Genomic DNA, 13,248 nt, shown 5'->3' on the forward strand with positions numbered 1-13,248 from the left:
CTCCTTAGTGTGACCACTTCCTCTTGCTTCCTTTTCATCAATAAATCTTTCTGATGGTTTTTTAACTCCAATGTTCGAACCTCTTTCTGCAAAACAGAACTTTGTAAATTCTGATTATTTACCATTTTCTCTCCTATATTAGTACTAACGTTTACCCATGTACATTGAAAATGTTATCAAAACGTTGGAAAACGAAATCTAATAGCTTAAATGTTGATATGGGTAAAATTTACCACAATAACTAAAGTGATATATACACCATAAGCTGAGGTATCCAGCAATGGAAAATAACTTAATACACTGGTAAAAGGTCAAACAAACATTAGAATCCACATTATGCAAAGATAAATCATAATATATTTAGTGATAAACAAATAGGAGTCCAGACCACGCTCATACAAGTTGGTTTTAATTGAAAATATACACTCGGTACTTTAATGTAACAAAATTTTAGTTTGGAGAAAAAACGTTTTAAAAATTAGAATAAATCATTGTTGCACCAACCTCGAGCATTATGACGTAAATTACGAAAAAATCTGTCCAAATTGATCAGCTTATTACTGCTTTGCTGGCGGAAAATTTATTTATAATCATCCACTAATTCAGCAAGTAATATTAGGAAAGATCCTGACCCATTACCAATAAGTAATAAAGCTGACTTTCACCAAGTACTGTGGAATGAATGAAAGAGAACACCAATATCTATTACTAGGTATCTACCATGAAAATGAAGTCGAGTTGAGCAATTAAAAAATACAAATTTGTGGAAAACAATTTATAGCATTTATTAAAAAAAAACATTCAATAAGTTTGGTGATTAAAGTGTTACTTTAATATTTATTTACACAGTATCACAAACAACACAGCAGTGGGTATTATTACTTGTACGGCTATGAGAATAGCTGGAAAAGGAAAACAGAAAAGTTCATTAATTATGCACGGCCAATAGTATTAGTGAACAATATTATATTGACAACTCAACAACATTTGCAAGACTATTTTTATCATTCCGTTTTAAACAGTTTTATTTATACAAAATGTTATTTATGCAAGTTTGCAAGAATAATTTTGTTTCAAATCAAGCACATTTTACATTACTAGAAATACACATTAAATTGTTTTTAATGAACACAACCCCTATCAATTAATGGGACTGTTTTTTCTAAGTTACTAAATTCTTCTGCAGTTTTCAATAATTACTGCTTACTTGATCAAAACAAATTGTAAACATATGATAGTAAAATCATCTGAAGTAAAATGTGAACTACAAATATGAGATGACCAGCATTTCAATAGGGCCATTTTTACAAATAAGCTCCATTATTCTTTATATTAATAGTTTTTTTAGAATCATTTTATGTTAACCCTTGTTTTTGCAATTATAAACAAAGCAGTACAGTACCAATCAGACATGATTTAGCTTTATGGTAAACTTCTACCTAACTTTAAATTCAAATATAAATATATTGTTTGTAAAACAAAGACAAATACAAATCTGAAACCTGGAAGGTTATAAAAACTAATAACATATCTAGCTTAATAGGCTATTTTGTGGTTTGCTTGTGATCTCTAGGATGTAACTACATATAAACTTGCGCTGACACTATTAAAGTATTGTTATTACATTATGTGTTTTTACCAGCTTTGAAATCATTTTTTTTTTAAGTTCATATCTTGTCAATAAACTATTTCTTGTACAAACTAGCTGGTAATAGAGAATTGGTAGATATCAACTTTATTTTATGCAAAAAAAATGCACAACCATGTAAATGGTGAGTGGGTATAAACCATCAACTACGTACTTTACATTAGTTTGTCCAAACCTACTTGTTGCGTGCTTTTGAAATCTGTTATCTTTATGATTTTATAATCAAGGGACTTATATGCTTGTATGTCCATTGTCACAAATCACAATGCTTTGTGTCATGATTTAAAATGGTTGATGTTATACAATGAAAATCATAAAGGCCACTTATGCATGTAATCACATGGCATTTAATGTTATGATTCCTTATAATTGGTAGTTATATACTAAATATCTTAAAACAACAAATATATTTTCATTCCAGCTTACAGTTTTCTTCTGAAATTCTCGTTTTAACTTCAAGATTTCTTTCATTCGTCGCGAATCATGTTCCTTATTTCTTTTATCATCGGATTTCATCTGATGAAGTAATCTAATCTGCAATTCACATCAGTTTTTATTTGCAACATGTCACAATAAAACTTATAGTTAAAATGCTGAATAGCTTGAAGCTAAAACCTCTTTAAATCTTTTTTTTAAATAAAATGTAGAATTATTTTGGATGAGTTTGAATTTCAAAAAGCACAAGTTTAATACTACAAGGTTTGGTCAGCAATCAGCATATCTGTAAAAAAAAAATTAGTAAAGCCACCAAAAGTATTGGATAAAAATCATGTCAAAGGTAAGAATCTTTTATGGAAGTTTCATGGGTTGAAATTTTTATCCTTTCATCAACAACAAAAATTATTTCTTTTAACAGAAGAATGAATGTGCATACCTTATTATCTAGCACAGATTTTAATAAATTTTATACATGTCTTCATTTTGTAAGATAATTTAACTAGAATATGAGAATGAAAATCACCTACACAAAAAGCAACAGTTAAAGAACAACTTAGACACATGGTTGGAAAGAAAAACAAAACATGCAATAAGCGAAACATGATAATTTAGCTATCAAGATATGAAATGTTTCAACAAAGTTTTCACTCATCATTAATGTGTGTTCTCAGCTACTACACTATTTTCCTGTCCACAGAATTTTGAAACACATTTTGCCCACTCCCCTTATATTGGCAAACATTTTGTAATCATAATTTTTCAATTTTTACTAAAATGTAGCAAAAATATTTACAGGACAATTATAGTCTAAATTGTTACATTCATGTGATCGTACAATTTATCTTCCAAAACTGTGTGGAGAGTAACAAGGGCAGATGGTTGCACACTTTTGTTAGGGGTGAGGTAGTTAGTGGGAAAACACATAACATACTTTTACTCAGGATCAGCTACTTAAAAAAGCAGCTTCTATCAGTTTGAAGAAAAAGTGCAGACATGTCCCATGTACCGAAGTACATAATACATGGAAATCCTTGATGCGAATATATAATATTGGATTAGCAGTTCTACTTCGCTTATTGCAAAAACCTTTACATCTGGCATTGTAAGTAACGAAGACCATCATAAAGTTAGTGGGGAACTCTGCACTTATGATGAATGCCACACAAGAACACATTGGCTTACCTCCAAAAAGTATCGCTATTACAAACTAAATGAATCACAGTGTTAAAAGATCGCAACTTTTTATCAAATAAAAAATTATTTATAATTTTAGAAGAAGTTTAACTTAATCAAAACAAAATGTCTGCATTTTCTAATTTAATTATGAAATTTGAAATGGAAACAATGGCCCACCAGTATATATGCTATTTAATACTCAATATAAACTAAAACATAAAAAACTGCAAACCTTTGTTGCTTTCATTGATTCAAGATCCTTTCTAAGTTGTTTAAGTTGATTCGCTTTTTTTGATTGTTCGCGAACCAACTTGTTATGATGTTTCTGCTCTTCCTATGATAATTTAACAAGTAATATAAAAGTGTAAATGGCTAGGTTTACTTCAATCAAAATAATAAAACATATGAAGGAACTTTGATGCAACAATGAAAGCTATCGGCACAAACTGTAATGTTGGTACATCGACTATTTTTCCCTATGTGTACTTTGTAAATCTGTACAAATTTATGCTACCTCATGGGATATAAACTATGTCTAAACATTAAGAATTTGCACGCTAGAAATTGTGTAGATCTCATAACCAAAGTACAAGTTTCGGTATATACAAAAGTATACAAAACAGACCTGTAACTTTAACAAGTTCTTTTTCAGTTGGTCTAATTGCTTCTGGTATTGCTGACGTATGCTGTTTTCTCGTTCCTTGTCAGCACTTGAATGAGAACCTTTGGATACAAAACATATATTATAATTTTAGATATTTAGGATTGTTGGTCTTTGCATTAGTTCTCCAATTATCTGGTTTAACTTAAAAAATATTTTTAAGATCATTGCTAAATAAGCAGCATAAATGGGTAGAGCAACATCTTTCATTCATCCAAGGACAAAACATGTTAAATGTTGATTGCAGGCAGGTAAAGTTCAGAAAAATGATATAGTAGGGTGAGGGAAGATGGGACACCTTTTCATTCTATTTTCTCGTCACATTCGGTAGCAAACAAAGAAAATTTAAATAATCATAGAACTGTATCCTCCCGACTCCCATATACCGTTGTTAATTGTTTAAAACACGATCTAAATATTTGGGTATAATGTGCTAAAGGTGTCCCATCTTCACCTACCCCACTATATGTACACTGAAATAACTATAAAATCTCAATGAACAATGTACAATGAAATGAGGTTTTACTCTATGAACTTTGAAACATTTATCTAATGATTAATACAACATAATACAAATAGTTGCATGTGATTTTGTTAAACACTACAATACAAAGCATTTGCAGCAAGAGAATGTTTTACCTAGGGTTTCCAAAACTTTGTCTCTTTCCATTTCTGTGGCTTTTATTTGGTCTGATAAGAGTTTTAACTTTTCCATGTACTGTTTATCCATTGCAGCCATTCTTTTTTGCATGCTCTCCACTTTATTAACAAGCTCCTGCTTCAAATCAATTTCCTGTGTAATGTTTTCGATTTCTTCATGAATAGTAACTAAAACAAAAGACATAGTTAGATAATAAAACCTGAAAAGTATATTTTTAAAGTTTAAACCATCTGTAAAATGATGCAACCGGCCATGTTTACAATAGCTGTTAGACCATGTCCAGCACCGCAGTAGTATATAGGAACCATAAGAGTTTTTGTTACAACAGAACAAAAAATACTTTACTAAACCTTTAATAACAAAGATAAAAATAAGAGAAGATCTGTAATGTTGTTTCTTAAATTTAACAATGTTATTTTGGTATTGACTGATATATATATATTTATTTCTATTAAAAAACATAATTTAAATCCAAATATTTCGGTTTGTTTAAAGCCCTGTTTAATATAGCGAACAATCAAATTAAAAGTGGAACTGTGGCATTAATAACATTGAGACTTTCCACCAATCAGTGTCACCTTCATCTGCTTCATCCATTGAGTTGATTCCATCATTAGATGCATTGGATGAGACCTCAGAATCATTATCCAATATTTCACTTGAACCATCATCAGCACAACCACTCTGTGATTAATTTAAGTTTAAATATACATAATTTCTCTAAATCTATTTAGGTTCACAGTACACCGCAAACTTTTTTTTAGAATTTTGCGTAACATAGTAGAGATAGGCTGAATTAAATCCAGATCCAAATATTTAGTGTTGTTTGATGAATTTTTATACCAATTGAATCCAAACAAGCGTGGTCGATATCTGAATACTATCTTTAGCACACGAATTTGCAAACACACACAACTAAATGAGCTAAAACAGTAAATTGCTGAACGCCTAAATAAAAAAATCTTGATTTATAACCAACAATTACGCGGGTTTCACATTACAGTTTATTACGAAACCCAATTCAAACAAATTTCGTTTGTTGGGAATTAACCCTAAGAAAGTAACCAATCGCAGCACTTGGGAACTACTAAGGCAAAATTATTGGGGTAATGGGCCAAGTCTGGCCTAAATCCCAGGTCCTGACGGACCTCACCCATACAGAATAGAATAAGGCAGAATTATAAATTAATTTGGTTTAAAAATTGTTTACATGAAAACTACATTCTGCAACACTGCAATTTGCAAAACTGGTCATCTCATGGGGAGTCTTTCATCATGAAGCACGTGTCTGTGTGATTTTGATTAGTGGCTTCTTAAGACTAAAACCGAACGTGCTCTTGTGCGCCTTGTTAATGACAAGACATCTAGGCGCCAATACAATATTTTAATCCTCACATTTTGCACAGTTTCAAGGTACATTTGTAACATCTGCTGTATACTGTTGGCAACGCTATGTATGTCTGCATACGTCAGACATCAGGCTGTGCTGGTAATTCCCAATAATGAAATAAACAGCCAAATTACATCATTGTTACACTTGCTTATGCTAGTATTGTTCTATTTTGTCAAGCCAAAAAAAAATAGTTGGTATTTAGATGATTTACTTTACTAAGGCATATATTCAGTTTGCAAATGTTCAGCAAATTTATTACTGCACTGGTTATACAAGCTCGTCTGTTATCACCACAGTGAATCAGGTTAAATGATGTCTTAGACCAAAGATATTCATAGTTTGGATCTCAGCCCATTGCTACAAGTTTACAACATAGGTTTTTATCCTCAACTAGTGATAGTTTAATAACATACCAAGTTTAATAAGATACCATGCCCCACAAATACTTTTTGCAAAAGTTTGTAAACATTCGTGCACTTACTTACCATGGCATTATTTTCTCGTTCTGAGTTTGAATGTACTGCAATGTGAGGTCTAAGAAAAGAAGATAATTTGTTCCACGCAACATACTTAAGATACCTATTGTAAATATAAAAAAGCTGTTCCGCTTAAAAATGGAAATGTTTTTAATTTTTATGCAAGTATACCCCAATAAAATCAGCTTGAATATTGTCAGACATCAATTGAAAACACGAATAGTTTTAGTTTTACATCATGCCTTGCACTCTTGCAGTAATGTTAGACACATTTGTAATATAACTTACTGTTTTTGGATCAATATTTTATTCTTTTTATGTTCTAGTTCACCAATATTTAGTTTTGCAAGTTCAAGCAAACTTTCATCATTAGTGTCTGGTAAATATATTGATTAAAACATGTACAAAATAAGAGGACACATAACAACATAATGTTCAAGAAAAGAAATTTATTATTATATAAAATTATACTTTGAGGTAGTGGTGTCGAAAATCTTGGTTGAGAATCAAATGTTTTTTTTAACCGTGAGCACATTAGTTCACTTTCTAAGTACTTTGTCCTAAAAAGAAATGCACGAGATTAAATATCCAGTGCACTTAATGTTGTTCAAATGATGTCAGGAAACATTAGAAAACAATAATGGCATATTGGTATGCATAACATTATTGAGATATATATAGACTAGGTCTTGATGAATTCTATTATCAAGGGGTATAGCAGTCAACTTAGTCTACACAGTTTACCGTATTTCTTCTATCTCTTTAATATAGGAAGAAATCATTGAAATTTCACTTTCATTTGTTCCATCAAAACCAGCAGTCGCTAATTGTGAGGACAAGTCAATAATTCTATCTTTCAACGTCTCAATTGTTTCCTACCAGAAGATAAATTATGTTTAAAGGATCGAAGCTGAACATTTTTAATGTTTATGCACGATGTGTATGAAATCCAACACACTGCATGTATTCATTTAAACTGAACCAACTTTATTTATAACTTTATAAATAGTTCTATGTCTGGAAGATTTTTGATTCAATTTAACCCATAACAACAGTAAATGTTAGAAGTTTTTTTCATTGATTTTCATTGCTGAGCTTGGTGCACTTGCATTAAAACGAGGATTTTAGTTTCATCACAGAATAAACTTTAAACGACAATAACCGTTGAGAGTAAATCAGGGCGATTATATTAAAATATGCCAATTAAGGTGTAAAACGGGGTGTTTTAGATAAAAAAAGTGATAATATTTGACTTAACCAAATCTGTTGCAGCTTTTTCGTGCACATATTCGCACTCTTTATGTTTATTGCAGGAAAACACATTAGGTTTTCTTTGTAAATAAAGTTTCTCTACAACTGCAAGAGGATGACATTGCCCCAACCTCATCCCTCTTATTATTAGAGCACGACCGATTATCGGTTAGCCGATATATCGGCCGCATTTTTGGGTATTTACCGATTATCGGCAAGGGCAAAAAACGACCGATATTATCGGCGCTTAGTAACCAGACGGCCAGCAACGTGCGTAGGCAAGAATTAATACAGAGCGATAGCTTGTTCATAAACGTAAACTCACTCGTATACCTAATTCAACTCGTTCGTAACAATGTAACGTATTAAACTAGGTCAAAGCGTCTGATCACGTGTCCACCATGTTAATCAGGCGCGTGTAACGTCGTGGTTACTTTAGGTCACTTACGCGTCTTTACGCATCAACGTGATACACAAATAAACTGCATTAGCTGATAAATATAGTGTTTGTTTAATGGAAGAGAGGTAAAATTTATTTGAAAAATTTACAAATTAACCAATTAAGTAATTACAAGTTCACTAATAACTAATTAATAATAATTAAGCCTTCTAGTTGATTTTTATTAGCTATGTCAGATTTTTCCGTTTTAATCAGTCAAGTTTTTTAGGTGCATTAAAATATCGGTATCGGTTTGAAAAAAGCAATATCGGTCGGCTCTACTTATTATATAAGTCTAGAAAATTTGTACATTTATGCAAGTCTGCACTGCATGATATGCATTCACAGGTCATCTTTCTAAATAAAGGCGTAATTTCTGCACTCATTTATTAGAATTGTGCTTTGTTGTTACTCAAGGCACAAATTCAAATTATAACTACTTACCTGCATTGCTTTCATTCTCATTCTGTAATTATTATTCTCTTTTTGTAGCAGATTATTTTCTTGAAACATGTCGTTATATGTTTCCACACCCTCACTATCTATGATCTTCTTTCCCTAAAAAAGGTTACAATTTAAAAAATATTTCAGTTGTTTTAAATTGAAAAGTTACAGTTTTGTATTCAGTTAGTTCAAGCTGTAAAGTCGCAATATGCTGTCGAAGAATTTTGATTTGTTTGCTATCATTATCTTGATTTGCAACAACTTTGTTCTTGATATTTTTAGCTCTGTTTGCGTATTTGAGCGTGTTCAATGTCTCCATGAAATCTCGATCAGAAGGACTGATACACGCCACCATAAGTGTACGACTGCAACAAATAAAACAATAGTTAGTATAAAGACAGACATTACCACTTCATAAAACTAAAACAAAGATAAAAGTATAGCTTATAGGCTACATATTTTATTATTATTTTTTGTTAAAGACAGTGACCTGTGGCTTACTTAAGCAACAGAGGTCTAAACCAACTGTTTAAAAAAATTCAACAAATCATGTCATTCTTTATACAATGCCAATCACTTTCATGTTGTAAAAGTGTTCAAGGTTGAATATACCAAACACTAGCATGGTCAAATGAGCGTACCTGTTACCACCAAGGGAATCCTGCAGTAACCTTGTCAACTTAGAGTCTCGGTAAGGTACATGTGAACCTTTCTTTGTCACATCACCAAGGGCACTTATTACATTTCCGAGAGCAAGCTGTTACAAATATATTTGAGACATCTATATATAAAGCATGATAAATATAACTACATTTTATGTATCTCAAATTGAGACCGGGCTTAATAGCTTTTATTGTAAACATTATAGTGATTATACAATTCAATTTTATTACCGCCTTTTATTAAAAACTGATGTAATGCCTAATTGGCTCTTAAAGGGGCATACCATCGAAAAATCAAAACTGTGCATTGATAGTTATGCTCAAATGTAATCTGAAGGTACCACCAAAGTTTCACACACAAGATAAAAAGTGAGTATATATAGTTTATACAGAAAACATTAATTTATATGGGAACATAATTTGCTTTTTAAAGTAAGCAACACATATATTTTCTCAGAATATTAAGTTTAGCAAAAAATGGGTAATTTCGTCATAATTGTCAAATATACAACAGTTCTGGTGCTATAAGTACAGGTTTTAAAACAAAATTCCTTTCAGGAAATAATAAATAGTAATGACTAATGGGTGTATTCTTATTCCTAAGCAGTATGTGTATATATATATATATATATATAGTAAGCGATCACAAAGTAAACTTCTAAGGCAGACTTACCAAACCACAGTTTATAGATATTCCTTCTTTAGCACGATCACCAGTTGCTTTGGTTCTTTTCAATCTTTCTGAACCAGCAAGATCAATAAATGTAAACTTTGCTGATAGAGATTCGAAAACCATATTTCTCCTGTTGCCAATAAACAATAGGCTTTAACATATATCTGGTGTTTTAAGAGAAAATTACAGATACAAAAAAAAAACAATTCATATAATCAACCGAATCATGTACAACGTCATCAGAACCGGTGCCGACCGGCGGTAGGTAAAAACCACATAAAGTAATGCGGGAAAATACTTTATTATTATTATTGAATATTGTAATTAGGCGTTAACATTCGTCTCCTAATAGCTCGCATATTTATAATCCAAAACTACAGGAATGATAAATCGTTGGGACTCCCAACTTGGAAGAAAAGCAAAATGGTGATGAACGAGTGTGGATTAGATAAATTTAATTTCACTAGCCAGAAGTTAAAGCATAACCACTGGGGCTTAAATCATCGACCGTATTCGCGAATGGTTTATAAAATACGTAAATCGTTTGTGTTTGTTTACTTCATTTTGAAACAATTTATAGGCGATGTGCCAAATTCCAGGTTAGGCGCCTATGCGTATATCTATGCAAATACGCGTCTATATTGTCTGTAAAAAAGTTTGTTTTCATCAGCACGCACAATTCGGCCAAAACCGAATCTTTGTCATAATTGCTGATTCGACCGAATAAATTTAGCAAACCGAAACTTCGGTACATCACTAAATTTGATTGCAACATTTGGAAATTATCAACTTCACTAACATTGCCTTGGTCGTTATTTTCGTTAGAATTCCATGTTATTGCAACAGTTTGGTTGCACCAAGGCAGAAAAGTAATCCTATTTTTTTTAAACTAATTTACAATAATTTAATATTACTCAGTACTCACTCATTATTTGTGTCCTGTTGTAATATTGTACCATCTTCATCTTGCTTGTTTTCGATTGTCTAAAAACATAAAGAACAACTAAGAAGATTGTAGAAGCATTTGTTTTATTTGAAAAAACATAGTACTACTACAGTACCATTGTGCAAATTCCCATACATTACCATATAAAATATTGAAAAATATATTAAAACTCTTAATGTAGAAGTGAATAAGTTATACTTTTGCTCTTGTTTGATTCACTTTAACTGTGAAAATAGCATGAGAGCGAGAGCTTTGGGAGTTCATTTGTGTGGAAGCAGTTCTTCTACTTAAAACACCAGTGTGCAAACATTTTAATGTCTGAAAAGAACAATAATATAATTACAAAATCAAATTAAAGGATAGTCTACTTCAGTGCTCTTCAACCAGTGTGCACGGTGCACCCTAGGGTGTATCACAAACATCAACAATTTTCAGCAATAATATTTAGTTTTAACATTTTGTAACAAATTTAGCCACTTTCGTATATTTTTTATATGAATTTTGTATCCTGCATCACTGGGAATTGCGAATATTGGAATTAGTTTTACGTTAAAGCAATCAGGGGTGCATGACTTCGTCCCAACAACTTTGAAAAGGTTGAAGAGCACTGTTCTACTTGACCTACAAACCTCGTCAGCACTTGAAACAATATGACTTGATATTCCAGCAATGCATATACTACCATTTGTATCTTCATGAATACGTAGTGTTGAACGACCCTAGAGAAAAAGTGATTTCTATTGACACATTGACAAAGCTTAACATAAAATCGGTTTATGTACATGATCAAGATTGTTTGACCATTCACAAGGCAAAACATATATGTATATATATAACATTATATTTACCCGAACAAGAGACTCGCCACTTGTGTCAAACAAATCAATAATATCTTCATTATACAGTTCGATGAATGTGGCGGTAACACAAAACTCAGGAGCTGGTAAAGTTTCCTCTGTTGCTTGTTGTTTACTAGGTAGCAAAGGATAAAATCAATAAAATGTTTATAACATTTAAAAGCTAAACATAAAATATATAAATTTATTGGACCAGCTGTATTGATCATGAAATCAGCCCCTGAAGCAAACCAAAGTTAAAATTTAAGGAAGTTTGTGAATAAATCTCTTAATGGTATTCTATATGGATAAGATATCGTAAGGCATGCATGGTGACATGGTCAATGTGATATAGCTGATCTACGCTATTTCCTCGATACCCAGGCAGGCCAGGCTCAATGGTATATGATGGCAGACTCCAGAGTTTAGGCCATATAAATAAAAAATATATATATATAATTCAATTACAGTCATGCTTTCACAATGAAAAACAAATAAATTCCAATAATAAACTAAATTGTTTTACATTTTATTCAGCTCCACCTGCCACAGTGCAAACTACAGAATCTATTAATTAATTTAACTGATAGTGTTGGATTTTTGCCAGAACGCTTGGAGTTGAAGGTAAAGCAAACAACATTGAGCAAGATTTAAAAAAAGTCTGTTTGAACAAACGTTTTATTTGGTAAATTTTGTTATAAAGAGCTGCGATTGAGCCGTTTTTCGCGAGCAATGCTCGCGACAGCCGAGCTGGCTCGCGTTACCTAGTCCGTTTTAATTTATTTACATTTTATTGTCGCGGCAATAACTGTTAAATTTAGCGACGTCAACGTCGCGAAACCGAGTTTCGGCGCGAGCCACGGTGCCCGGTGTCGCCAAAATCTACTGCAGATGTCAAATCTTACGCGACGCGAAATGCCTGTCGCGACGGTTAGCGCAGCGTCGCTTAAATTTTTCGCAGTGTCGCTAAAAAATCCAGGTGTCGCCAAAGTCAACAACGAAATCGCTTTATATGAAGTGGGAATTCTGACGTGCGTGGATGTAATACTATTAGATTTAGCGGACAAATAATATATCTTTAAAATTTGAGGTTTTTTATCACTGAACTCCGCGGTATACATTTTGATAAAATGATTCGTCGTTATCTTTTTTGTATTCTTAATTGCCGTGTCTCATTAGAACGCTCTTCATCTCGGATTAAATGCCAATTTACTGGCAAGAAAATCTGACCAAGATTGTTTTGGATGCATTAAATTTTGAATAAAAAATATGTCCTTGTATGTTTTGGTAAAATATTCTTTAGGACAACTACTTCAGCCTTCTTTGATTTAGTCGTTCTGGTGTTTCGTTCAACCACACCAGTGCACACTCAACAGGTATCTCTAGGTTCGTTTTAAGTTGCCAAGGGGGAACACGATATTAAATCAGCCCATATTAAATCATATGTGCGTAAATCAACCCGTAAGTTTTAATTCACCACTTGCATTCGCCCGCGGTAGCAGCATTAATTCTATGCTACGCGTAATAAAGTCATTATCTACGTA

The 13,248-nt window shown here is 32.1% G+C and overlaps 1 protein-coding gene across 1 annotated transcript in view; it reads right to left on the reverse strand.

The window, feature by feature from the left end:
- Positions 1 to 13,248, reverse strand: part of LOC100181461 (kinesin-like protein KIF21A) — a 27,988-nt gene that overhangs the window by 11,183 nt on the left and 3,557 nt on the right. Inside the window, exons 5-22 of the mRNA XM_009860401.3 lie at positions 11,717 to 11,840; positions 11,498 to 11,587; positions 11,067 to 11,186; positions 10,848 to 10,906; positions 9,923 to 10,052; positions 9,229 to 9,344; positions 8,757 to 8,952; positions 8,588 to 8,701; positions 7,198 to 7,328; positions 6,925 to 7,013; positions 6,742 to 6,829; positions 6,463 to 6,511; positions 5,163 to 5,268; positions 4,563 to 4,751; positions 3,888 to 3,985; positions 3,495 to 3,596; positions 2,075 to 2,182; positions 2 to 86 (exon numbers count right to left, since the gene is read on the reverse strand). Coding sequence (XP_009858703.1) covers positions 2 to 86; positions 2,075 to 2,182; positions 3,495 to 3,596; positions 3,888 to 3,985; positions 4,563 to 4,751; positions 5,163 to 5,268; positions 6,463 to 6,511; positions 6,742 to 6,829; positions 6,925 to 7,013; positions 7,198 to 7,328; positions 8,588 to 8,701; positions 8,757 to 8,952; positions 9,229 to 9,344; positions 9,923 to 10,052; positions 10,848 to 10,906; positions 11,067 to 11,186; positions 11,498 to 11,587; positions 11,717 to 11,840 — 1,994 coding nt within the window. The remainder of the gene's footprint in view (position 1; positions 87 to 2,074; positions 2,183 to 3,494; positions 3,597 to 3,887; positions 3,986 to 4,562; positions 4,752 to 5,162; positions 5,269 to 6,462; positions 6,512 to 6,741; positions 6,830 to 6,924; positions 7,014 to 7,197; positions 7,329 to 8,587; positions 8,702 to 8,756; positions 8,953 to 9,228; positions 9,345 to 9,922; positions 10,053 to 10,847; positions 10,907 to 11,066; positions 11,187 to 11,497; positions 11,588 to 11,716; positions 11,841 to 13,248) is intronic.

Source organism: Ciona intestinalis, chromosome 5 (genome assembly GCF_000224145.3).
Source record: "Ciona intestinalis chromosome 5, KH, whole genome shotgun sequence".
NCBI classification, from domain to species: domain Eukaryota; kingdom Metazoa; phylum Chordata; class Ascidiacea; order Phlebobranchia; family Cionidae; genus Ciona; species Ciona intestinalis.